We start from the raw sequence: 27523 nt of genomic DNA, 5'->3' as shown, positions 1-27523 counted from the left end.
CATCGAGTAGGCTACTGTTTCACTCTCTTGACAAAGTTCTTTGAAGCACAAAAGTATTCAATTTTGAAGAGGTCCCATTTATCTATTTCTTCTTTCATTGCCTGTGCTTTGAGAAACTGACTAAACACTAACATAAGTTAGGGTCAGGTCATGCACTAATTATAATCCAAAGGAAAATAAGCTTGCTGGCAGTTTTGAAAAATATCATCAAATATTTACTATAATTATATGCAACCACTTACATAAAGAAATCAAGAAGGTTCTGACACTTGGTTCAGCCACTAATTCAAGGTGCTAAGTCCTGGGATTCAGGGGTAACAACCAGATAACTAGAATAACAGCTAAATAAAACTGCCCATGTTTAAATCTGGGTTCCACAAGTTATTAGCTGTGTGATTTTGAGCCAGTTGCTTAACCACTTGGCCCCGTTTTCTCCACAGTAAAAATAACAGTTCTTACCCCATAGGGCTATTATGAGGGTTACACGAGATGATGCACATAATACAGTCTAGCACAGTGTTTGGATACATAGTAAATGAACAATAAATGTTAGTTCTTACTGTTACTATTTCTGTCTTTCAGGAGCTCAAAGGCTGTCAGCACAAACACGAAACTCAACACATAAAACATACAATTCCTTAAATTCTAATACAAGTCTACAAAGAGTCCTATGGGAATCCAGAGTGACTCCTCCCACAGAAAACATCAAATGCAACTCAGCCACAAGATCAGTTTTATAGAACATGTGCCCATTTTTATTCATGGCATGCTTTTATCATGAGTAAGGATTTTCTATATTAAATAAACAATCATAAATATGGTTTATGTCATGTGAAACTAAAACAGATATACATTTTTTGTTACTCCTAAAATAGAGATATTAGCATTTAAACTGATGAATAAAGAAAAGAAAAACCCACCCATATATTCTATTGTGTTTTGGCTGTTAATATGTTGCAAAAACCCACAGAAAAATGAACCAGAAGAGAAGTTGGAAGTGAGCTCTAACTTACTATAAATAAGTGAAGTGAACTGCAAAATCTACGAATTCTAAAACCTTCATTTGACAAAACTAATGAACTCCTAAAATGCGCCAGACACCATGTGGGAAGCTGGAGAAATGATCTGCAAAAGCAGATATTCTCACCCTGATAGGGCTTACCATCTAGAGAGGAGACATATTATTTTACAAAATTACAATAAAATAGGGGAATCTGCGCAGATGAGAGGAGGAGGGAGGAAATTACCCTTTCCACCCCTAATTCTACATGCAAAAAGCGAATATCACATAAATATTACAAAAATTTATGTAATTATGAAATTAATAAAACTGCAGTTTCTAACTGCCTTGGCAAATTGATTAAAATAATTAATGAAGTAGCTAATAGTGGGGCATTATTTCCCTTTAGCTATATTACATGATAATCAGATGAAGAATTGCCAGATTAAGTAGTTTTGCAGTTTCACAATCAATTTTTGCAAAGGAAATATATACAGACAAATCTATACAGAGGTTTAGTAAAACCTGTAGGAAAAACCTTTAGGTTGTAAAGCAATGTAGCAATCTATCACAAAGAAAAATTTATTGATGTGTGAGGAACTCTGTAATATAATGACACCATATATTATGAAAGTAATTTACAGGAAAAATGAAAAAAAGTGACTATTAGATCTTTTGATTTGATCTAAAACAATATCTAGAGATCCAACTGCACTATAATATGCAATTAAAAGCAAGCTACATTAAACCTAAAGTTTAAGACTTTTCAGAATATTTAAGCAGCAATTACTGTCTTGAAAATGAGTTAACCATGACCACAGACATAGGGGACTGGTGGTTTGATGGCTTGAGCCCCCTACCATAGGTTTTACCCTTGGGAAGACGGTTGCTGTAAAGGAGGGGCTACGCCTCCCTATATTTGTGCCTGAGAGCCTCCTCCCGAATGCCTCTTTGTTGCTCAGATGTGGCCCTCTCTCTCTAGCTAAGCCAACTTGAAAGGTGAAATCACTGCCCTCCCCCCTACGTGGGATCAGACACCCAGGGGAGTGAATCTCCCTGGCAACGTGGAATATGACTCCCAGGGAGGAATGTAGACCTGGCATCGTGGGACGGAGAACATCTTCTTGACCAAAAGGGGGATGTGAAAGGAAATGAAATAAGCTTCAGTGGCAGAGAGATTCCAAAAGGAGCCGAGAGGTCACTCTGGTGGGCACTCTTATGCACAATTTAGACAACCCTTTTTAGGTTCTAAAGAACTGGGGTAGCTGGTGGTGGATACCTGAAACTATCAAACTACAATCCAGAACCCATGAATCTCGAAGACAATTGTATAAAAATGTAGCTTATGAGGGGTGACAGTGGGATTGGGAAAGCCATAAGGACCACACCCCCCTTTGTCTAGTTTAGGGATGGATGAGTAGAAAAACAGGGGAAGGAAACAAACAGACAGACAAAGGTACCCAGTGTTCTTTTTTACTTTAGTTGCTCTTTTTCACTTTAATTATTATTCTTGTTATTTTTATGTGTGTGGTAATGAAGGTGTCAGGGATTGATTTAGGTGATGAATGTACAACTATCTAATGGTACTGTGAACAATCGAATGTACGATTTGTTTTGTATGACTGCGTGGTATGTGAATATATCTCAATAAAATGAAGATTTAATTAAAAAAAAAATTTAAAAAAAAACCTGTCCACATTTGGAAAAATTACAAACCTAAATATTCAAAAAGGAGAGTGAAACCCAAACAGGAAAAACCCACAAAACATCCATGGGAAAAAAAAAAGAAAAAAAAAAAAAAAAAAAGAAAATGAGTTAACTAAAACTAGATTCAAGCACTAAACTTTTTTATCACCTTCTAGAAAAATACCCTGCCCTTCAATTCTCGACCACATACTTATTCTCTGTATTATCAGTAGGATGAACAATAAAGCAACCCAATATTAGCTATTTACTGAGAGTAAGTTATTTTAAAAATTTTAGAAATGGGGCTTATAAAAAATACTGTCAAAATTATATCTTAAAAGGGGTATGAATTTGCAGGCCTATGATTTTCCTCCCTACCTCAGTTGGCTGCATTCTAGCTGCTATCACCCTGCATTCAAATCACCAGTTACATATCTGAATCCCCAACTGACTCTGGGCAACTTCTATCCTTTCTTATTCTCTTCTATATCCCCAGGGACCAGAATTTAAAAGGTGTGCGATAACTATCTGTAGGACAGGATCAAATCAACATGGTGACATAGTGACAACATCTCCAATACAGCATATCACAGTGGTTTAATTCCTTTAACATTTCAAAATTATCACAACTACCTTACATATCAACATACAAGCACATTTGTGGAGTTTGCCATTTAAAGTTCATGTGAATTGAAATTTATAGATTATAAGAAAAAGACATGACAACTTGCTTAAGTTTTCTGATCTTAAAGTGAATGTCACAGAATAACTTCATCTTTAGTGTAAACGTTACTAAATATCCCATGATAAAATGTAGTTTACATAATCTGTTATAAATTTGAGAAAGAACAACTGATTCGGTTTAACACCACTCTAGTGCCTGTGCCCTACTTATTCTTGCTTCTACCCCATACCTGCCTCCTCATAAACATTTTTAAGTCTTCTAGAGCCTTCTTTGTAAAGAAAACAAGTCTTCTCTAAAAGCAATATAAATTAGCAATTTTAGTCATTGGCTATTTTCTTACATTTCACAGCAATATTATATTCCAATAGGCAATTTAAGTGCTTTCCTATTATTCTACCAGTTTTATTTCCATAAATCAAAGATTTGTAGGTAAGTGGGTCACAGCAATATTATATTCCAATAGGCAATTTAAGTGCTTTCCTATTATTCTACCAGTTTTATTTCCATAAATCAAAGATTTGTAGGTAAGTGGGTAACTAAGCAAGCTGTTGGCAGAATATGTGTCTTTCTCAATTATAACAAACTTTCCAAGTCAGTGTAAGACAATTTAAGGAATCCTAGAAGAGGTGTAAAATTATAAGACACTGTCAAATGAAATGACAAACTATAGTGCCACCTGTACACTCCTGTTGGAGGTTCAAACAGCTGTATCCAACCACTTTCCAAATGATGTAAAGATCTGAGGAAATCAAATAGATCTTCCCCTCCATTTGATTCTTCCAAAGTTGAAAAACTGAACAGATGGCCTAAGCAAAATTCTGGGAAGGTCCTGGAGGAGATGAGCCGGCCCTGAAGGGTTCTCCCAAAAGTACAGGCACTCATTCATCTCTGCAACTCAGACTGAGAATGCCCCCCATCCACTGCAGGCCTTGCGGAATAGAGATAAATCATTCCCCAAACGCTGCTCTCTTTGAACCTGGGGTGAGGTGGCCCGTTGGGGGAAGGCACATAAACAGCCACTATAATCCCTAAATCCGAATTTTGAGAGTAGGGATCACCTCTGTTTTTTTCACCCAGGTTTACCCAGGAGTTTGCACACACTAGGTGCTCATTAACTGCTGAATGAATGCATGTGGAACATTAAGATGAGCCCGGGTCTGAGCGTGGACATTCGCCGCAGTCTCCGTGGCCCAGCCACCCACCACCATCCGCTCCACAACCTGGCCGGGAGGACACCCCCTTCTCCTCGGTCGCCTCAGGCAGCAGCAGCAGCAACTAAAGGTCAGCTATAGCGTGGGCCCTGTCTGTCCGCCCCCCCTCCCACCCCAAATCCACAGACGGCACTCACCGTTGGTGTAGAGAGACCCTAAAGCCGAGGTGGATCCGTTCTGGACCTGGAGGCCTGTCGGGGCGCCGCCGGAGGCCGGTACCCCCGGCTGGGACATGACGACAGCGCCTACAGGGACTGGAAAGGACTGGTCGGAGTCGACGACAACGCCAAGCAGAGTTTCAAGTCGACTGCTGAAAACGGATGACGGGTGGGGGAAACTCAAGGCTGGGAGCAGAGAGGGCGGCACGTCAAGCCCTAGGCATTGCTCCGCACTCTCCCCAGCTCGCCGGAGGCTTCGGCCTGACCTGGGTGCCGAGGCTTGGGAGTTGGGCCGGTCGGGCCAGAAGCGCCGCGAGGACACAGGGCCGCGAACGCCAGGCCGAGAATGCTAGACCGGGAGGCGGCAACCCAGCAGAAAGAAGGAGCGAGGCCCTACAGGAAGTGTCTGTCAGACGCCGGCCGCGCAGGCGCAATGGGGACACGTGGCACTTCCGGCTCCGGGCTTGGCCCCGCGACGCTGGCGCGCTTTCCTATCCCGGTGGGGCTACCCCGAGGCCACCTGACAGCTGGGGGTGTCCCGACCCTAAGGACCGTGCACGGTCTTGCCTGCCACGTCGCTGACTTCCGCCGTCGGCCGGAAGCGGTATGTGTCACGGCTACGGAAATTGCTGCCGTTGTGAACGTCATCTCTCAGGCAGGGCCAGGGTCAGAGAACAATCAGAACATCTGTAGCCGCTTTGGGGGAGTGAGATTGACGGTTCTCACTACCTGACAAGACAGACGTTATCGTCCTCTCGTGACTATAACACTTCTGGTAGCTAAACAGATTAATATTCATCTCAGTATTTCATTTTCACATTTCACCATATTCCAGGTGTATATTGTAAGATAATTTTTTTAAAGAGTGGTTAATATTTACGTGAGTTAAATGTGTAATCAAATCGAAGACCAGGTCTCTGCTTTGAGACTGGAGGATTTAGAGGTAATTTTAGTTTTTAAACTCACTGATTCATAGCATAGACATGCCAAAATTCATTAACAGCACAACTGATCAGTCATTTTAATGGCAGTTTTATTTCCTCTTCCAAGACTTTACAGTAAAGTGAACAATTAAAACTTCCTTTCTGGGCAAGTAGATTTTTGTTATTTTTGAGGCAAAAGGGAGGTAGAAACTGGAGTGATTAGACAACATAGTTAATTAATGATCTCAATTATCTTGGCTACCTTCATTCTACTTAGGTTTTAAACGCTCTGAGCTTTGACAAGGTCCTTTTTTTAAACTAGAGATTTGTACTGTCATGGCACAGGTAGTTACACAACCTCCGGGTGAAGTACATCTTACCTAACTCATTTAATATCAAATGCCTGCTATGAAATATTAGACACATTACATCCAAAAGAAGAGCAAGACCTGGAACAGTGTGCCAGGCCTGTAAAACAAGCAATAAGAATTCAAATTACTAAATGTTAAATTTTATCCTAACCCTTCTTTAAGATGATGATGATACTTTCAGTTAAACTGCTTTCACCTTAGAGCCCCTGTAACAAAATCCCAAATCATATATCCCAAGAACATTTTAATAGATATACAAACAAATGCCCCTCAATGTTTTAAAGAGAACAGACCTCAGAGGGGAACAGGGTCTTCCTGAGGTCAGACCAGAAATCGGGGCCACTCTTTAAATAGGCAGCTGTTCAGGCCTAGTCTTGAAGTTGCATTACTTTAATTCTTTCTTTTTTATGGAACTTCTGAATGACTGGTTTGTTGACCTTGGCACAGGGGTTTGATTTAGTTAAATCATGCTTTCTTTGGACTTTGATCTGTTTAAGCAATATCAGTATGTTCAGAGAAAACTGATAGAGAAAATTTGCCATTTTAAAAAGTAAATAACCTGATGGGTTAAATCAGGTTAAATAAATATAAATAATTTGCTAATAAGTAAACAATGCTTTTCTTCTGAAATTCATTTTAGCCCTAAGCTTCTCTGTAGTATTCTCCTCAAAACTATGGCAAAATGTTTTTTTACATATTCGATTTTTTTTTACATTTTCAATGTAGTCAGCTTTAAAGTATTTATAAAAGCAGCATTTTCCGTCTTCCCAACCTCAGTGATGGTAAGAAGGTATGTTTAAATAATTGAGTTGGGACACCATGTAAAAAAGTTAAATAATTTTCTTACTAAGTATTATCCAAACAATACCAGATTCTTCTCTGACTTCTTAAAGTTGGCCACATATATGTTATGGAAAAATTATTAGTGCTATTATCAGTGGTAAAGATACTGGTTTTTCATTGGTCAATTACCGGTAATTACTGTATGCTACCATACAATTCTAAACTGATGTAAATAATGCAGTCTACTTTTTTATCTTTCTTTTCCAGAACATTGGGACCCTTCTGCCACTATACACCCTTCATATATTAATTTTCTGATTTTATTTTCAGAGCCTTCTACCTTACTTAAATATTTATAACCAAAATAGTAATAAGTGACAAGAAACTTTCAGTAAGGGCACAAGCACCACACAAAAAAGACTCCACTACATTTGATTATTTATTTAGACCCAAAAGAGGAAGACAGGCATTTCTAATAAAATTTGCTTGTATGCAGAAGTGAACTTAGACTCTCACTAGGGCCCTATTGCCTGCCTGTTCTTGACTGTTACATTATCAGCTGATAAACAGGTTCAATTCTGTTTACTTTTCAGGATAGGGGAAATTATTTTAGGTCCTTTACTTACTAAAATTTTAAAATTCTGTTTCTATTTCAAACAAACGCAAAGTAAGTGGTTTGAATTACAAACAGGTCAGCTAATTTATTTACTGAAACTTGTTGCTCTATTTTAGGAACAGTTCTTTGGCTTCATTTGCCTTTCATGGGACATCTGTTTGTATGTAAAGTCAGCAGCTCTGAATCTGTGTCACAACTACACTTATCCAACATCTTGAAAGTAAATCCCATTGTTTTCTTTGAAAATATTTCATCTTTATGTGGTACTTGCCATTCTCCCTGCCCACTCTGATTACTTTTCATCACCTTGATCTTGAACTGTTGGAATCATCTTTCTGGTTTCCTTCTCTCCAATCCTTTCTGCACATAGAACTAAGATGCTAAAATGCTGATTCAGTTTTTATTTTCCTGTACCCCCAAATCAGTAATTGCCCCCTATGCCTGCTAATTAAAGTAAGTTAAAATTTCTCTGCATGAGGCTAAACCTGCTTATAATTATGCCTAAGAGTCTCCCCCTGAGTGCCTCTTTGTTGCTCAGATGTGGCCCTCTCTAACTAAGCCACCTTGGCAGGTGATCTCACTGCCCTCCCCCCTACCTGGGACCTGACTCCCAGGGGTGTAAATCTCCCTGGCAATGTAGGATATGACTCCCGGGGATGAATCTGGACCTGGCATTGTGGGATTGAGAACATCTTCTTGACCAAAAGGGGGATGCAAAATGAAACGAAATAAAGCTTCAGTGGCTGAGAGATTTCAGATGGAGTTGAGAGGTCACTCTGGTGGACATTCTTATGCACTATATAGACAACACTCTTTAGGTTTTAATGTATTGGAATAGCTAGAAGTAAATACCTGAAACTACCAAACTCCAACCCAGTAGCCTTGACTCTTGAAGACGATTGTATAACAATGAATGTAGATTACAAGGGGTGACAGTGTGATTGTGAAAACCTTGTGAATCTCACTCCCTTTATCCAGTGTATGGATGGATGAGTAGAAAAATGTGGACAAACACTAAATGAAAAATAGGATGAGATGGAGGGGGATGATTTGGGTGTTCTTTTTTACTTTTATTTTTTATTCTTATTCTGATTCTTTCTGGTGTAAGGAAAATGTTCAAAAATTGATTGGGGTGATGAATGCACAACTATATGATGGTACTGTGAACAGTTGATTTTACAACATGGATGATTGTATGGTATGTGAATATATCTCAATAAAACTGAATTTTTTCAATCTCTTACCTCTTCAGATCTTTATTCAAATGTTAGCTTATTGAAGAGGCCTCCTAACACCCTATACAACAGTATATCCTCTCTGCTCACTCTTATAAACCCTCTTACCCTGCTTGTTTTTCTTCATAGCACTTCTCATCATTGTTATATATTTGTTTCTATGTTTATCTTTCCTCAATAGAATATAAATCCATACATATCCTACCAATTCTGAGATACAATTTTGATTTCATATCTTTCTCCCAGTCCAAGTTTTCAGAGAGTAGGGATCAACACTTATATCTTATTAACCTGTGTTTTTTCAGCCCTTGACTTGGGGGCCTGACATTTAACAGCTGTTCAATAAAACATTTTTGAATGAAGAAATTTAAAGTGCCATCTCTTCCAAAATTCTATTCTATTTTGACTCTCATTGATTCACTACTATAAATTCCTATTGCACTGTAACCTAGGTCACACCACTCTTGTTTGTTTCTAACCTGTGTTGGCTGCTAGTTTTTTCAGTCTCTTTAACTGTTATACTACATTGCATCCCATCTGATACTCACAGGCTTAACACTGTACCTTAAATGGTGTCAAACTCTGGTCAGGCCCCATCTCTCCTGGGCAGGGCTGTAGGTATGATATCAAATGCCACCTCTTCTTTTTTCCTTTTCTAACCCCAAGTACCAACCACCCCCTACCCCACCCCCACATACACACCCCTGCACCGGAGTATTGGAGATCTGAAATACCTTCCACTCTAAACCTGCATTTTTCTGATGACTGTTTCTTCTGAATGACCTCACCAGCTCCTTCATGCATTCATTGATTAATTCATTTATTCTGTAAATGTTTATTAAATGTTTTCCATATGCAAGGCACTATACTAGGCACCGAGCAAAAATATAACAGGACAGACAAGGTCTCTTCTTTCTGTGGAGTTTACAGTGGCGGAAACAAAAATGTAAATATATGTGTTTAAAATTTTAATTGTGAGAAGTGCTATTGAGGATTCGACACTGAGATGGGAAATAACAAGCAGGGACCTCACTGAATAGGATGGTTAGGAAAGGGGGTGATATTTAAACTGTGATCTCAAGGATAAGAAAGCTAGCAAAACAAAGAAAGAAGATGGGGAGAAGAAGGGCCCCAGGCAAAGTTAAGGAGTGAGCTACAAAGGCAAGAATGAGCTTCTGTGATAGGCAAGGCAGTGAGTGGCAAGCGATGAACCCGGAAAGGTAGAAGGGGCCAGAGCAGCAAGGGCCTCATAAGCCGTTGTAAGGAGTTTGTCGTTTATAGCCTTTGGGAAGCAATTGAATTTTTTTTTCAGTTTTATTGAGATATATTCACATACCATACAGTCATCCATGGTGTACAATCGATTGTTCACAGTACCATCATATGGCTGTGCATTTATCACCCCAATCTATTTTTGAACATTTTCCTTACATCAGAAAGAATCAGAATCAGAATAAAAAATAAAAATAAAAAAGAACACCCAAATCAACCCCCCATCCCACCCTATTTTTCATTTAGTTTTTGTCCCCATTTTTCTACTCATCCGTTCATACACTGGATAAAAGGAGCGCAATCCACAAGTTTTTCACAATCCTACCATTACCCCTTGTAAGCTACATTGTTATACAATCGTCTTCAAGAGTCAAGGCTACTGGGTTGGAGTTCGGTAGTTTCAGGTATTTACTTCTAGCTATTCCAGTATATTAAAACCTATAAAGTGTTATCTATATAGTGCGTAAGAATGTCCACCAGAATGACCTCTCAACTCCGTTTGAAATCTCTCAGCCACTGAAGCTTTATTTCATTTTATTTTGCATCCCCCTTTTGGTCAAGAAGCTCTCGATCCCACGATGCTGGGTCCAGATTCATCCCCGGGAGTCATGTCCTGCGTTGCCAGGGAGATTTACATCCCTGGGAGTCGGGTCCCACATAGGGGAGAGGGCAATGAGTTCATCCACCAAGGTGGCTTAGTTAGAAACAGAGGGCCACATCTGAGCAACAAAGAGGCACTCGGGAGACTTTTAGGGGGAAGCAATTGAATTTTAAACAGGGAATAACTTGATCTAATTCATGCTTTAAGATGAATACATTAAAAAAATCAAAAGTGGAGTTGTTGCAATACACCAGGCCAAAGATGATGGTGACCTGTACTAACGTGGTCATAGTGAAGATAGAGGGAAATGGACTTAATAATCCAAGTTAAAACTTTGGACTTGGATATCTCGCTTACTTTTGCTAACCACACACAATCATCATGAAATCCTATGGTTTTCAACCTTTGTAGTTTCTCACACATCACTTCCTTCTCTGTTCCAACTGACTGAACCCAGGCTCTATTACCTCTCACTTGAATAATTGCAGCAGCCTCATGACTGATCTCAGCTTTCAGTCTTGTTCTTTTCCAGTACAACCCCCTGCCAGAGCAACTTTCGAAAACACAACTCTGACCATGTTCGTGTTCTTCTCAAAACCCGAAAAGGCTCCATAGTCTGGGAGTCGAGATCCCATGGTCCAGCCCGTACCTATTCAATCAAACTGTTATACCTGCCTGGTGTTTTTCTCATCTCTATTCCTTTATGTATATTATTCTCTCATTATGATATATCATTTCTTCAGGATATGAGTCCCTATTTTACATATGTAAGAACTGAAACTTCAAGTGGCTAGTGATATTGGAACCCGTCTGTAGTCTGGTCTGTAGCTAGACTTTGTACTCTTAACTATTAGAAATGCGGCCATTAAAATTCATGATTTAGAGGAATACTTAATTACATGGTAAAGTACCTGTGATATAGGCTTAAGTTTTAAATTTTAAGTTTTGCAAAACTGTATATAGTATGATTATAATCTTATAAAACTAGTTATATCTGCTAGGTATGACTGAGGGTGACTTTTATTTCCATTATATTTTTCTGGATTTTACAAACATTTTTAAATTACCATGTGTGCCAGTTTGAATGTATTATGTCCCCCAGAAAAAGCCATGTTCTTTGATACAATCTTATAGGGCAGATGGTTTGGTGCTGATTAGATTGGAATCCTTTGAGTGTCTCCAGGGAGATGTGCCCCACCCACCTGAGGGTGATGACTCTAATTGGATAATTTCCATGGAGGTGTGGTCCCACCCATTCAGCACTATATGAGCTCAGACAGAAGGAGCAAGCTTGCTACAGGCAAGAGGAACACTTTGAAGAAAGCACAGGAGCTGCAGATGAGAGAGAGTTTGAAGACGGCCATTGAAAGCAGACTCTTGCTCCAGAGAAGCTAAGAGAGGACAAATACCCCAACTGCGACTAAGAGTGACATTTTTGAGGAACTGCAGCCTAGAGAGGAATGTCTTAGGAGAAAGCCATTTTGAAACCAGAACTTTGGAGCAGACACCAGCCACGTGCCTTCCCAGCTAACAGAGATTTTCCAGAAACCATTGGCCATCCTCCGGTGAAGGTACCCTTTTGGACACTTTATGGCCTTAAGACTGTAACTTTGTAACCAAATAAACCCCTTTTTATAAAAGCCAATCCATTTTTGGTGTTTTGCATTCTGGCAGCATTAGCAAACTAGAACACCATGTATTTCTTTTATTATAACAACGATCATCAAAAAGATGGGGGGAATAAAACCTATGCATCCTTTAAGGCTCACTTCAAACACTAGCTTCTCCTGCCTCCCAATCCCCTCACTCCTCACTGCCCCCTACCATGTTTTATTTCATTATCCTTTCTTTCTCCCTGCCTTCTTTTTTTTTAATATTTTTTATTGTAGAATATAACATATATACATAAAAGTGATAACTTTCCAAGTACAATTTAACAAGTAGTTAGAAAATTTCGAAGAATATTATAGGTTACAATTCCACAGTTTCAGTTATTTCCTTATTAAGAAACATATATACAAAAAGGTAATATCTTTCAAAGTATGATTTAATAAGTACATATATAGGAAATTTCCAAAGTTATTTATAAGTTGTAGTACCACAGTTTCAGTTATTTCCTTATTGTGAAATGTAACGTATGTACAAAAAGGTACAGCTTTCAAATTACGATTTAACAAGTAGCTATAGAACAAATTTCAAAGGATGCTATGGGCTACAATTCCACCATTTCAATTCTTTCCTCTTAACTATTCTAATACCCTAGTAACTAAGGTATTCATAATCATTTGTATATTCCATCTTGTCTGTTGCTACCCCTTCCTCTAGTTTAATCACTTTCCCAATCTTCAGGGATGTCTAGGCAGTGACCACCTTAACCTATTCATGTTGAAAAGGGGTGTCAACTTTATGAGCAAAGGGGACACATCTAGTTGATGTTCTTGAAGAGGCTATTACTTCTGGCTTTGGGGATTTACCTGGCATAGGAGCACTCTGAAGGATTTGTTTCTGACAAATAAGCTTAGTGAGTGAAACTTTTATAGAGTCTCAGATAGGGATCCAGGTATTCTGTAAGGTTTTTGGGACTACTGTTTACTTGGGCTTATCATATTGTGGTCATTTGGCATATTTAGGTGAAGCTTGCATAGGAGTAACCTCCAGGGCAACCTCTTAACTCTGTTTGAATTCTCTTAACCACTAAAACCTTATTTTGTTGCTTTTTTTTCCTCCCTTTTGGTCAAAAAGGCATTCTCAATCCCTCGATGCCAGGGTCAGGCTCATTCCCAGAATCCATGTCCCACGTCGCCAGGAAGGCTCATTCATCTTGGGGGTCCTGTCCCACGTCAGGGGGAGGGTGATGAATTTAGAGTTAGGCTTAGAGAAAGTCCACATTTGAGCAACAAAAGATGTTCTCTGGAGGCGATTCCTAGGCATAATTGCAGCTGGGCTCAGCCTCCTCTTTATAGCCATATTTCACCCAAGCAAGCCTCAATATTGAGGGCCTGACTAAAGTAGGGGGTTCCTAAGTTCACATAGCATATGTTATATCCACAATAATTCATCCATATATCACACCATCATCACCTCAGTTGTACAATCCTCATAACTCTCCATTTTAAACAATTCTCATGACCCAAAACATCTCTCAGCTCTTGTCAGCCCCCAATTATTTGTCCCTAGTATTTGTGTAATACTCATATGGTATTCCTATTAATTATAGTCCCTAGTATGAAATGTGTAGATTTTTCCCATGTACGCTTCTGTTGTCAACTCTCTGTGCCAGTGTCATATCTTAGAAGTTTATCATGGAAGCACCTCTCTGTATTTGTGGTGCTGATCTGTGTGTCCCTGCCTTCTTTAATAGTTAGTTGTGACCTAACATACTTCTCGCTAAACTGAAAGGTCCTTGGAGAAAGAGACTATGTCTTGCTTATTTGCACATTCCCCCATTCCTACTTGTTCTCCAATTTGTTGCTGAAGCTAGCAGGAATCATAATTTAGACTTTAAACAGACTGACCAAAATGCCAGAGATGTCAGGAAAGAAAGGTTACCCAGGTCCAGTTCTGTAGAGTAATCTTGAGGAGTCCAAGGAAGTGCCTCAGGCCATTTACCAGTGTTGAAGAAGCCAAACTGAATTCAAGACACAGTGAGTGGAGAGGAGAATAGAGGTAGAGGGGATCCAGACTGGAAAAACAGGTTGCTTCCACTCAGAACAATGGACTCTAGGCAAACTCTTCAGCCATTGAGGAAAAAGAAGTACCTTGGAGTCCTTCATGTTATGAATGAATTTCTTGGTCAACAAATATTTATTGATCACCTATTGTGTGCCAAGCACTATAAAAGGGGGGGAAAGGCAGATATGTTTTATGACCTAACAAATCATATAGAATGTCTATTGGGGAAAACTTTTTACAGATAATCACATGTTTAGTTGTACAATTATATGCAGGATAACTTCAATGATAGCACAATTGTACAGTTGCTAGGGAAACATGTTAAAAGAAGGCCTAATCCGGAGGAAGGCCTTGATGAGGGAGGGGTACCTGTGCCAAAACTTTAAGAGTTTAAGAGTTAGCTGGGTGAAAAGGACGGGTAGGGAAATGCAGTTCTGGCAATGGTAATGGAAAGTGCTGAGAGTGTTTGGAATGGGCTACTGAGATTTCCATCTGCTGACCCCTGAGCAAAGTTGGTTTAAGGCTTTGTTAGGAATCCATCGAATAACAAAATAGCTCCTTGTTCTGTTCCTGTCACTTAGAAACCTAGGCCAGAAAGTAGTCCTGAAGCCCTGTCATCATACTTCCATTCAAGGCACTCAAATATTCCCAATTTAAACACATTTAAGGAAGTAAACATTGATGGCAAAGAACATCAGAGTCAAGAAAGTCTTCTTTAAAGTTGAATACTCATCATCCACACATCATCTTGTACATAGTTCATTTTGCAAATTACTGGGAGTTTCAAGAAACGTGTACTTTAAAAATGTATTTTTAAAAAAACGGGTGTTAAGGATAATTTCCCCGATATTCCCTGCTGGGTCTAGGCCTGCAGGCCATCCGAACCCCGGGCAGGCGTGGGGAGGCCGAGCTGGGGCCGGTGGGCTCGCCCAGCCCGGGGATTGGTGACCTGACCGTGAGGAGGCGGAACTGCGGGCCCGCGGTGCTGCAGCCCCACGGAACATCGCAAGTGCGCACCTGCCGGCCCGGAAGGATCTGACACTAGCTGGGGCTGCGGCAGCCGTCGCGCTGTGGTTTTCGGGCTCGGAGGTTGTAGGGTCCAGGCCGACCCAGGAATTACGTTCTCTCCAGTCTCAGGTCAGTGGCGTTCGGGCCCCCCTGGAGAACCGGTGGGAGACAGCTGTCGACCTCAGAGAAGGCGCACTTTTTGGGCCGTGGGCCGGCCCGGGGCGCCTGCCTGTGGTCCTGCGAGGAAAGACTGCCTGTTTTCCGCCCGGGAATCAGGCGGCGCGACGAGGACGGGTCCCTGCCCTGCTCAGTGGGGGGTGCTCCAGTGGCCTTCCGGGCAGCACACCGCCGCTGTCAGACATGGGTTATTTTAGGAAAAAACTAGATGGCTGTAAACTGCAGCCAAGCCCCTTCCTTCCCCCGGGCTTCAGTTTCCTCACTTGGTAAGGTGAAGGCGGCGGAGATCATTGACAGCCCAAGAGGCTGTGACACCGCGTGTTATTTTCAGCTTTCCCAATTAATGTGGGGGCAAACTGAGCTTCCTTACTAGTGGTGCTTAACGTTTGCCTTAGCCCAAGCCGCAATTGGTTGGAGAAAAGATACACTCATGGCGGTGGTGGGGGCGGAGGACAGTAATGATTTCCGAAGTGTTCCCAGATTTCCCAACGAGATAGATAAGTGTTTTGAAACAGCTAAAGCTGACATCGTTGGCAAAGAGACCAAACCGTCAGGAGTTTAAGATATTTGGTACATTGGGCTAAATGAGGTGAAGAAATCTTTTAACTTGAAAAATTAAACCTAGTATTGTTTATTTGCATCTTTTTATATCAAGCTCTGTGCTGCCAAATATCTTACTCTGAAGAACATCCTAAGTAGTGTTAAAATATCAGTCAAGAGTAAGCTGCATTGAAGCAAATAAATTGAAAGAAGGGAAGGAACGTTTATGTGTAAGGCACTAGCTATGCCCACAAAAACACACTAAGAAAGGTAGTAGTATCATCTCCATTTTACACATAAGGGAAGAGTTACAGGTTTTTGATGATTAGTGCAAAACAGTATCTACATCTAACATTGTACCTTTTAGTGGATTTGCATTTGTCACAACAATATTTTGAACTTTTAAAACTTTAAGATAGCTCAGTGGTATTTTCTGACTTAGCAGAACAGGTGTTGCCTTCCTTTTAGAAATATTAGGGAAGTATTGTCTGTAATTATGAAGATTAGCAGTTTAAGTACATTTTAACCTTCCTTTGCCTTGCACTATTGTATTGGAGTAGAAATTCAAGCAAAAATTGCCACAAAAGATTAGACTGTAAGAAATAAAAATCATTATCCCCTCATTTCGGGTTTACAAACCAGAGTTCTATAATAATGATTCATTATTTCTTCTCCCTTTCCTTTAAGTACGTACTTGGCTTAAAGTCAAAATATTTCTCTTCATAACATTACTAAGCAAATAACTTTTAAATCACAGTGTTGAAAAGTGTCTCTTCCTTGTTTATAGCTTTTAGAATAACTTCAAATAACAGTATTTTACAGATTGAATTTGTCATTGCCTATGTAGATTTTCATTTTCTTAATTCAGTATTGGCAAGTTCAGTATTCAGATTCACAAACAACTTTTATATATGTATATATAGGGTTTTTTTCCTTTTCTTACTCTTAAGACAAATTCTGCTACTTATATTTTTCATGGATTTAACCTTTCTATTGAGTGTCACTTTTCCCTAAAGGGAACTTGAGCATTAATTTTTGTTGTTGTTGATTACATGAAACAAAAACATTTGGTTCTATTGTTGCTCTGCATTAAATCCTAAAATATTTCCTTGAGTTTTTTATTTGCATCACTTTTTCATCTTTTTTAAAGAAAATCTAACAATTTTAGGGGAGAATATTTCTAAACTAGCAAACATTCAAATGTTGTAATTGTCCATCCTTAGTTATGCAAAGAGCCTTGCTAAAATTCTACAAAACATGGTTATGCATAGTTTGACCTTCTCCTAGTACTATTTGCATTTGGGAAGAGAAGGAGTACATGATTCCTAAATTAGCTTACATATAGTATTTATCTTGTCTACTGGTCTTGTTAAACTTGTATACCTTTTAATCATAAGCCTGACACAATTGGGTAGAAAATTAAGGTTAATCTCTCGAGTGAAATTTCTTTACCTGCAGTTGAAGAAACTATTCTAGGGCCTTTTCTGGTGACTGAAATTTTAAATTGGCATTTAAAATTCTGTGCTTTCAATTCTAATTGAATCTAACTTAACCTGAATAAGTTAATACTACCTTTTATATGCCTAGTATTCAAAGTGTTTTTACAGCTCTGTGTGGCAGGTGGTATTTCCATTATACAGAAGAAGCTGGGGCTCAGTACCATTGGTTTTCCCAGAATGAAATAATAGTAGGTCAAAGGGGGGCATTTAAAAATCCAGGTTTCTGAAATTCTAGGCTGGGTTCTCCATCCATTTCACCATGGCTGTCCCATGCTTTGCTTTCCAAAATTATTAATGCACTGAGTCTGTGATAAAAATCTTATGTAGTATTGGTCTCTTTAGACTATTAGGTCTTTTATTTTCCCCCAGCACTATCCTTTGGAGTGCTTTTATCTTATGTGCATTTTTTAAAAGCTCGTACCTAAATGGTTCTTTTTAATTGCTCATGTAAATCAGTTGTAAATATTAAAAGTCCATGTAATATTGTTCAGTTTGCCTTTCTTTTAATTTTTATAATAGTTTTATTGAGATATAATTCACAGGCCATAAAATTTACCCTTTTAAAGTATACAATTAAATGTTTTTAGTATATTCACAATGTTGTGCAATCACCACTATCTAATTCCAGACGTCTTCATTACCCCAAAAAGAAACACCATACGCATTAGCAATTATGCCCCATTCTTCCCTCCCCTTAGTCCCTTGACAACTGCTAATCTACTTTCTCTAAGGATTTACCTATTCTGGACATTTTATATAAATGGAATCATCCATATAAATTTAGCAAGACAAGGCTTTAGGATGTTGTTTGTAATCTGAGAAGTTCTGTTCCATTACACCCTTTGCACTGATTTTTAGGTTACTTGAGTAGATCACTTTTCTAACCTGCGTAGGGACTCTTCTTGTTTGGTGTTCGTGCAATAAATAAATCTGCTGACTTGTATATGTTTCCTTGTTCTTAACCTTTGCTCTTCACATGTCTTAATAGTGTGTTCATGGTGTTGTGTAACCTGTTCTCAGGGCTCAGGTGTCTGTGGCTAAGTGACTTTTATTCTTAGTCGGGCATTTTTTAGATCTACTTTTTAAAAAAATTAGTTAATTTTGTTTTAAATGACTTCTAGCTTGTTTTGATGTTTACACCACCACTCTATAGAAGTGTAAACCTCTCTGATTATCTTCTAGAGAAGAGTTTCCTTAATGTGTGTTTAGATTATTCCTCTTGGGAAAGATTATACAACAGCAAATTGGTATTATCCCAATAGAAAAAATCCTTTTTCCTTCAAGGCTCACCCCATTCCACCTTCACAAATCCTCTGGGCTGTCACCTACCAACAGTCACTTCGTCACTTCAGAGAGGACTTTGCCACTTCATTCACAAGCTTGCTTTCTTTAGCATTGCTTTCTGTAGTATTGTTCTTCATTCTTTTAGGTGATCACTCTGCCTGTCACTGTGGACAAATTACCCTATAGCCCAAGTTCACACATTTTCACCTCTACTTCTCTTCAACTGATCTTGCCAGGGAGCACCCTTGGTGCTTGCCACCACTGAGATTTGATCTTTTCTTGAATTTTTGAATCCCTATTCTCCTTCACTTTGCCGGTACACTTCTGGCCCACCTTCCATCTCTTTCACCCTTTCACTACATCTATATGAGCCTTTTCATTTAAAGACTTTTTCCCTGTTCTCCCAGTTCTGTTCTGTGAGAAGTCTGCCTTTGATTGCCATCCAATCCCCACAGGCTACCTGCCTTCATGACTTTATGCCCTTAGTCTGAACTTCTGGATCAGATCACTTTAACCCTTCTCAGCAGTATTCTCACCTGCCTGTTCTGCTTTGTCCTTTTTTAGTCCCTATCCTGGAAGTCGCTAATCCTAGCCATTTCATGTTCTCTAAAGTTGAGCATAGCTGGTGTATGGCAGCGAGACAGGGTGGTGGTGGTGAGGGTGGGCAATGCCCATTGGCACTACTGTGAGTGCTTTTCAATCTCAACTGAGCCCTTCATTCTTTTTAGCAACCTTTAACTTGATTCATTCCCCTACAGCAGCTATTCTAATCCTTACTCTGCTCCTCAAGATTTCTCTACACCCCTTTTTCACTTTTGGAGTCAGAGTCCTACCACGTCACTATATGTTTCCTGGCCCTGTTTCCTGCTAATCCTAAAGGGAGAGATGTACTCTCAGACTAGGTTCCTCTTAAAACCTTACACCTTCCTTTTCATTAATTCCTTCCCTGTCCTTCTCTCTTTATCTTTAACTTCTTCCTTTCCACTAGCTCCTTCCCTTTAGTATCAACATATTAAGCACCCTCCTCCCCTTCCTTAAGAAGAAAATCTCACTCACCTCATTCCATTTCAAACTTTTTATAAGAGCAGTCTCTCCTCGCTGTCTCTATTTGTTAACTCCCATCCCATTCAGTTCTCAATAATGACAGCAATCAGGTATTAAATACTAACTCTGCATTTCTTTCTCATTTATTTGTCTCAACACCCTGAGAACTTTTGCAGAAGAGACTTGGAACTTGTTCAAAATCACAGAGTTAATGAATTGTAGAGATGGGCTCTGCTCTACTCTTTTTTTTTTTTTTTTTTTGGTTTAGTACTAGTAGGAGTCTTTAATACACTATTTTCAGTAATTTATAGAACATTTAGACAGAATATCAATAATCTGCTCTACTCTTAAGCACTGGCCACAGGCTCTCCTGCACCATTGCTCCACTGCACACTGCTCATCCTATCAACAATTGTCTCCTTATCTCCTTGACACCAAAGCCAGCTGTGACCTCTCTGCAACTATATTTAATACAGCTAACTTCTTTCCTTCCCACTTTTGTCACTGTCTCTTCTAGTTTTCCTTTTACCCTTCCTGAGTTCCATTGGCTCTTCCACCCCATCTGTCTCTTAAATACTATCTCAAGTGCGAACTCATTTCTTCCGTATCATTTTGGCTTGTGCCTGACACAGGAAGATTTCAGGCAAAGATGGTGGGGGGAACATTCTGATGTTAGAAAGGGGAATGGGTATAGGTTTTAAGGTAGTAAAATACAGGTCACCCTCAGTGACTAGCAAGCAGTTGATCCGGGGAAATCCATAAGTAGGGAAGTAAAATGTATTAGGCTTAGAAAGGTAGTTAAGAGATAGATAGTGGAAGATCAGTTAGGCTCACTCTCTCTTTTCTTTGTATCTCTTCAAGATGCTATGGTCTCTTTTTTTTTTTAAATAAATTCAAACTTACAGGAACAGTTGCAAAAAACAATACAAACCCCATACACAGAACTCCAGCATACCCCGACCCCCCTCCCCCGATACCCCAGTCCACCAATTTTAACATCCTGTCACACCACCATTTCTTTCTTTCCCTCCCTTCCTCCCTATCATCCATCATCTATTGCTCTGTCTTCTGAACATATGAGAACAAGCTGCACACATCCTTGAACAAGCAATATAATTCACGTACACATTTCCCATGTACAAGAACATTCTTTTATGCAATCCCATTAAGCGCAGCTAAGAAGTTCAAGAAATTCAACATTGATACAAAGCTTACATTCTATATTTCCTTTTTTTTCTTTCTTTTGTCCCAGATGTGTCCCTTTGAGCCTCCTCTCCTCCATCCTCAGATCCCATCCAGGATCATCCTTGGCATTTAATTGTCATTATCTATTTAGACTTTTTTTTTTTCAGTTGTGGAAACATATATACAGCCTAAGTCTTCCCATTCCAAACCCTCCCTAGCATTCCATTAGTGGGATTAATCACACTTAGAATGTTGCAATGCTATCACCTTCCCACCATCCATTACTAGAAATTTCCCTTCACCCCAAACAGAAACCCTACACTCATTTCTTAACTCCCCATTGCCCCTTCCCCCACTTCTTGTAACTTATACTCTACTTTTCATCTCTATGTTCATATTCTCTGATACTTTCTTTGTGTTTACCATGGGGCTTAAACTTAACCTCTTAAATCTATAACAATCTTGTTTTTCTTTGATACCAACTTAACTTCAGTAGGACATGTAAACTATGTTCCTATACTCCTCCATTCCCCCACCTTTATGTAGTACTTGTCAAAAATTACATATTTTACATTGAGTCCAAAACCACTGATTTATCATTAGAGTTTATGTATTTTATATCCTGTAGGAAGTAAATAGTGGAGTTACAAATCAAAAATACAGTAGTATTGGTATTTATATTTACCATGTGGTCTATACTGGAAATCTTTATTTCTTCATGTGGTTTCAGTCAATTGTTTAGTGTCCCTTCCTTTCTGCCTGCTCAATTCCTTTTAGCATTTCTAATAGGACTGATCTACTGGTGATGAAGTCCCTCAGCTTTTGATTATCCAGGAATGTTTTCATCTCCCCCTCATTTTTACCCTCCAGGTGTTTGTGAATTTTCTAAGTCTCTGATGGTTATTGACTTCTGTTTGTATTCCATTGTGGTCAGAGAATGTGCTTTGAATAAGTTCAATTTTTTTAAAAATTCATTGAGGTTTGTTTTATGTCCCAGCATATGGTCTATTCTGGAGAAAGATCTGTGATCACTAGAGAAGAATGTGTGTCCTAGTGATTTGGGATGTAATGTTCTAGATATGTCTGTTAAATTTCTCTGTATCTCTCCTTCCTTTCTTTGTTTCTCTGTTGGTAGAGTTCCCTTTAGTATCTGAAGTAGGGCAGGTCTTTTATTAGCAAAATCTCTCAGCATTTGTTTGTCTGTGAAAAATTTAAGCTCTCCCTCAAATCTGAAGGAGAGTTTTCCTGGATAAAGTATTCTTGGTTGGAAATTTTTCTCTCTCAGAATTTTAAATATGTCATGCCACTGCCTTCTCGCCTCCATGGTGGCCGCTGAATAGTCACTACTTAATCTTATGTTGTTTCCTCTGTATGTGGTGAATTGTTTTTCTCTTGCTGCTTTTAGAACTTGCTCCTTCTCTTCAGTATTTGTCAGTCTGATCAGAATATGTCTTGGGATGGGTTTATTTGGATTTATTCTATTTGGAGTTCGCTGGGCATTTATGCTTTGTGTATTTATATTATGTAGAAGGTTTGGGAAGTTTTCCCCAACAATTTCTTTGAATACTCTTTCTAGACCTTTACCCTTCTCTTCCCCTTCTGGGACACCAATGAGTCTTAAATTTGGACATTTTATTTTATCTATCGTATCCCTGAGATCCATTTCGATTTTTTCGATTTTTTTCCCCATTCTTTTGTTCTTTCATTTTTCATTCTGTGGTCCTCAAGGATGCTGAGTCATTGTTCAACTTCCTCTAATCTTGTATTATGAGTATCCAGAGTCTTTTCAATTTGGCCAACAGTTTCTTTTATTTCCATAAGATCTTCTATTTTTTTTATTTACTCTTGCAATTTCTTCTTTATGCTCTTCTAGGGTCTTCTTTATGTCCTTTATATCCTGTGCCATGCTCTTCTTCATGTCCTTTATGTCCTGTGCCATGCTCTCATTGTTTGACTTTAGTCCTTTGATTAGTTGTGCCAAGTACTGTGTCTCTTCTGATCTTTTGATTTGGGGGTTTGGGTTTGGGTTCCCCATATCATCTGGTTTTATCATATGCTATAAGATTTTCTGTTGCTTTTGGCCTCTTGGCATTTGCTTTACTTGATAGGGTTCTTTCTGGATATAAAAAGTACCGATCTCTAATTTGTCAGATCTACAGCTTGGTGATGTATACTTTCTCTAACTAGCCAGCAGATGGCATCCGCGAGTCACCTATTCCCCTCAAGTCAGTTCTCCCCAACTTTGTCTTTGTGGTCTGTGGGGATCTGATTCTTGTGGGGTTCAACTGGTGCACTAAGTTTGGGTGTGTTGTTGGTGCTGTCTGCCCTGAATGTGGGGCGTGTGTCTGGGTGGTTAGGGAGGCAGGGCAGCTTTAATAATCAAACCTCCCAGGTGTTCCCGGCCGGAGATTTAAGGCTATTGCAAGAGTCTAAGCCTTCATTTCAGTCTTGCCACAGATTGTCTCTGCCACTGACCCACAAGTCCTTGGTATTAGCATAGGTTCCCTGGGATTTCTGAGCAGGTCCCCCTTCCCAGCCATGTTCTTCCAGGACCTCTGCTGAGGGAAGGCTGTGCCACGTCACAAGTGCGTCCCGGCCCTCCGGGGAAGCCCTGGGCCGCTGGGCCGTGCAGGGGCGTTCCCAGCCTGTTGTTTCAGAATGCCGACTTCCGGTTTCACCAAATGCACGGTCCCTGTGGATTTAGCAGACCTTGTCTGGCTAGTGCATCGCTGGAACTGGTGTTCTGGGTCACTTTCTGTCTTTTATCTAGTATGTTTCACAAAGGTGTTTTTTGGCCCTGTCTCACCTAGCTGCCATCTTAGGTTCTTCGCTATAGTCTCTTGATACCTTATCTTCTAGGAATTCTGAGTCTGGTGGGCCCTTGTGTGTCAAGCTTGAGTGAGAGGTCATTGAAGAAAGCAGTACTGTGTGTTATCTTTTGTGTAAAGAGAGTCAAAGATAGTACAGCCCTTCAAACTTTTTTAACTCAGTCCAAGTTTGGGGCTTGGATTCTATTGCTGAAAGTATATTTTTATATGTTTGAACTTTCTTTCCCTAAGAGACTTTTTTTCCCCTCTTACTTTCCATTTTACTCCAATTAGTTTATAAAGGCACATGTCAAGTAGATGCTGAATTTTACTATACTCTGCATTTTCCACTATAAAAGGTTTTTTAACTTTATATATATATATATATATATATAAACTTTAATGATATTAAAATCTGAAAAATGCAGAAAATTTGAAAAATGCAGTTCTGACTCTAAATCAGGTTAAGGGCACAATTTCCCACAAGGCTGCCCTTACTTCAGACACTAGTAGCAACTTTGGGGGTTCCCAGGGCCACCCTAACTTCTGACCAATTGGTGACAAATTTAGGGGTTCTTCAGATTTGAGAATTCTATAGAATAACTCAAAGAACTCAGGAAAGTACTGTACTTCCAATTACAGTTTTATAACAGCAAAAGGATACAGATCAGGACCAGCCAAAAGAAGAGATCAGAGGGTGAGGTCCTAGAGAGTCCCCGTGACTCCTCATGGAGTCAGGATGTGTCACCCTTCTGGCACACTCTTATATGTTACTAATCAGGGAAACTCACCTGAGCTTTGCTGTCCAGGGTTTTTATTGGGATTTCAGTACCTAGTTATGATTGATCGAATCAATGCCTAGTCATTGCGCTCCAGCCCCCATCCACACCCCAGGGGGAGATGATAACTGTGGCTCAAAGTCCCAACCCTCTAATCACATGGTTGAACTTTCTGGCATGGCCAGCCCCCTCCCTAAGACTTCTGGTGTGACTGTCCCAGGTCTGAGTCATCTCATTAATATAAACTATCAGGTGTGGTCCTGGAGCCCACTGTGAACAACAAAGACACCCCTATTACTCCGGAAATTCTAAGGATGTAGAGGTTATCCCCCAGGAACCAGGACAAAGGCCAGACTTCTTTTTGGATGCCAGATTCTTTACTTTACAGATAACTACAGAAACTTTACCACCTGGCACCAACGAGTATAAAAGACCAAAAGAAATAGAAAAAGAGTTTTTATTCCACAAAGGTATAATCAGTCTTGGAAACTTTTTATTATAACTTTCCTTCCTCTTTCTCTTCTTGTGCTCTTCTTCCCTCTTACTCTTCCCCGCCCCCCAACAATGTTTTGGTCAGTAGTTATAATGTCTGTCTAATAATTCATAGGCCATATATACTATAATTTAACTTATTATTAAACATAGATTTTTCCCAAAATTTTTCTTAAATAACACTCGTGATATACATCTTTACACGTTAAAACTTTTACATATTTAACATGATTTCTGTAAGTAGAATTCTTGGGTCAAATGGTATCAACAAATATATTACTGCCAAATTGGTTCTGAAGAAGATTTGTACCAATTTGTACAAATTGTGTACAATTTATACCAACACTGCCTCTTTTACCACATCATTTCTAGCCTTAGCTCTTATTTTTTTTCTTCTTTGCCACTTTGATGGACAAAGAATGGTCTCTAATTTGGTATTCTAATGGCATTTTGTTTGTTTTGCTTTGTTTTATTGTGGTTATATATATATCACATGCATATTACCATTTTAACTATTTTCAGGTGTACAATTCAGTGGCATTAATTACATTTACAATGTTGTGGTCCCATTTTTATTTTTTACCCTTCCATTGCTGAATATGGAACCCAAAACAGAACTCTATACCCTGAAAGCAATAATTCCCCATTCCCCCTCCTCACAGCCGCTTGGTAACCTCTGATCTTCTGTCTCTGTGAATTTTCTTATTCTAAATATTTCTTATAAGTGGAATCATACAATATTTGTCCTTTGGTATTTGGCTTATTTCAATTAACATAACATTTTCAAGGTTCATCCATGGTATAGCATATATCAGAACTTCATCCTATTTTACGGCTAATATTACATTTTATGGATATACCACATTTTGTTTACCTATTCATCTGCCAGTGGACACTTGAGTTGTTTCTGCCTTCTGGCTATTGTGAATAATGCTGCTATGAACATTAATATACAGGTATTTCTTTGAGTCCCTGCTTTCAATTGTTTGGATTATATACCTAAAAGTAGAATTGCTGGGTCAAATGGTAATTCTATGTTTAACTTTTTGAGGAACCACCAAATTGTTTTTCACAGTGGCTACACCATTTTACATTTCCACTAGCTTTGCAGGAGAGTTCCAGTTTCTCCACATCCTCAGTATCACTTGTATTTTTTATTTTTTAAAGGTACCAACCTGGTGAGCGTAAAGTGGTGGCATTTTGTTTTTTATGCATCGGTATAGATCAGGTTAGACCAGCCTGGATAAGAGTGTTTAACTCTTTGTAGTAAGGTTCTTATAGGATAATTTTACTCAAAGAGTTGGTGTTTGATGCTGCTGGTGTTTTTATTTTTATTTTTTTAATTTTTTTCTTTAATTAAATTCAGTTTTATTGAGATATATTCACATACCATACAGTCATCTGTGGTGAACAATCAGTTGTTCACAGTTCCTTCATATAGTTATGCATTCAGCACCCCAGTCTATTTTGAACATTTTCCTTACACCAGAAAGAATCAGAATAAGAGTTAAAAATAAAAAGTAAAAAAGAATGCTGTTGATGTTTAATGTGTATTGGTGTTTAATGTTGGCTACTAAATTCAAAACTCTTTTGATTTTTCTTCTAGAACCTATAAGATTTGGATATGTCCTTCATATTTGACTGGATTTACAGTGGTTTCAGCAGTGTGCTACAGTTTTTAGGTAATATTGGCTCTTTGAACTTTATAATTATCCTGTTTGATCCTATTTATATAATAGTCTTTCTTTATGTAGAGTCTCTTCATATATAACTCAGTAGTCAAGAATATGGGTTTTTGGGGGATGATGAAAAAGTTCTGGAAATAGTGGTAATGGTTATACAACATTATGAATGTACTTAATGCCATTGAATAGTACACTTAAAAATTGTAAGTTTAATGTTATGTAGATTTTACCGTAATAAAAAAAGGAAAAGGAAAAAAAAAGAACATGGGACTTAAAATGATACATACCTGTATCCAATTACTCATTGCATCCTCCATAAATTATGTAACACTGGGAAAATTATGTTCTCTACCTCGGTCTTAGTCTTCGTATCTGTAAAATGGCAATAATAATTCCTACCTCTTAAGATTGTTGTTAGAATATTACTAACGGGAATAGGTACCATGTTAGCTAGTTTCCTTAAGTGCTTTATATACTCTATCTCATTTAATCTTTAAAGGAATCTGTTGTTCTTTTTATTATAAAAATGCACATTTCAGAAAGTGCCTTTTACCATATAAATAAGGCTTGTTTATTCAGCAACCCTAATTAGTGACTCTCTTCTCTCATGGGTTTTATTTTTACATTAGCTTCTCATTCATTTATTGACACCCTTGCCTTGCCACATTTTTCAGTGAAACAAACTTGGGATTAAATTTTATATTTGGATATACATGACTTTATTATTGCAATAATTAATGAATGTTTGAAAATATTTCTGGTCTCCTCATTTTTAAATTTTGCCCCTAAGATTAGTCTCCATGTCATTGT

At 38.9% G+C, this 27523-nt stretch overlaps 2 protein-coding genes across 6 annotated transcripts in view; one reads left to right on the top strand and one right to left on the bottom strand.

The window, feature by feature from the left end:
• SEC24A (SEC24 homolog A, COPII coat complex component) overlaps positions 1-5324 on the bottom strand; it is an 85607-nt gene extending 80283 nt beyond the window's left edge. The window contains exon 1 of one of the 4 annotated variants that reach the window (XM_037802178.1): positions 4720-5324. In XM_037802178.1, the coding sequence (XP_037658106.1) occupies positions 4720-4816 (97 nt within the window). In that variant the 5' untranslated portion in view covers positions 4817-5324. The remainder of the gene's footprint in view (positions 1-4719) is intronic. The other 3 variants (XM_037802175.1, XM_037802177.1, XM_037802176.1) reach the window with 3 other exon arrangements.
• Positions 5205-27523, top strand: part of SAR1B (secretion associated Ras related GTPase 1B) — a 37019-nt gene continuing 14700 nt past the window's right edge. The window contains exons 1-2 of one of the 2 annotated variants that reach the window (XM_037802180.1): positions 5205-5344; positions 26635-26710. In XM_037802180.1, coding sequence (XP_037658108.1) covers positions 26653-26710 — 58 coding nt within the window. In that variant the 5' untranslated portion in view covers positions 5205-5344; positions 26635-26652. Of the gene's footprint in view, positions 5345-15212; positions 15351-26634; positions 26711-27523 lie in introns of those variants that run through there. The other variant, XM_037802179.1, reaches the window with a different exon arrangement.

This window comes from Choloepus didactylus, chromosome 13, assembly GCF_015220235.1.
Source record: "Choloepus didactylus isolate mChoDid1 chromosome 13, mChoDid1.pri, whole genome shotgun sequence".
Lineage (NCBI taxonomy): Eukaryota > Metazoa > Chordata > Mammalia > Pilosa > Megalonychidae > Choloepus > Choloepus didactylus.
Note: the sequence above shows the minus strand (reverse complement) of the source record. Positions and strands in the feature narration are given on the sequence as shown.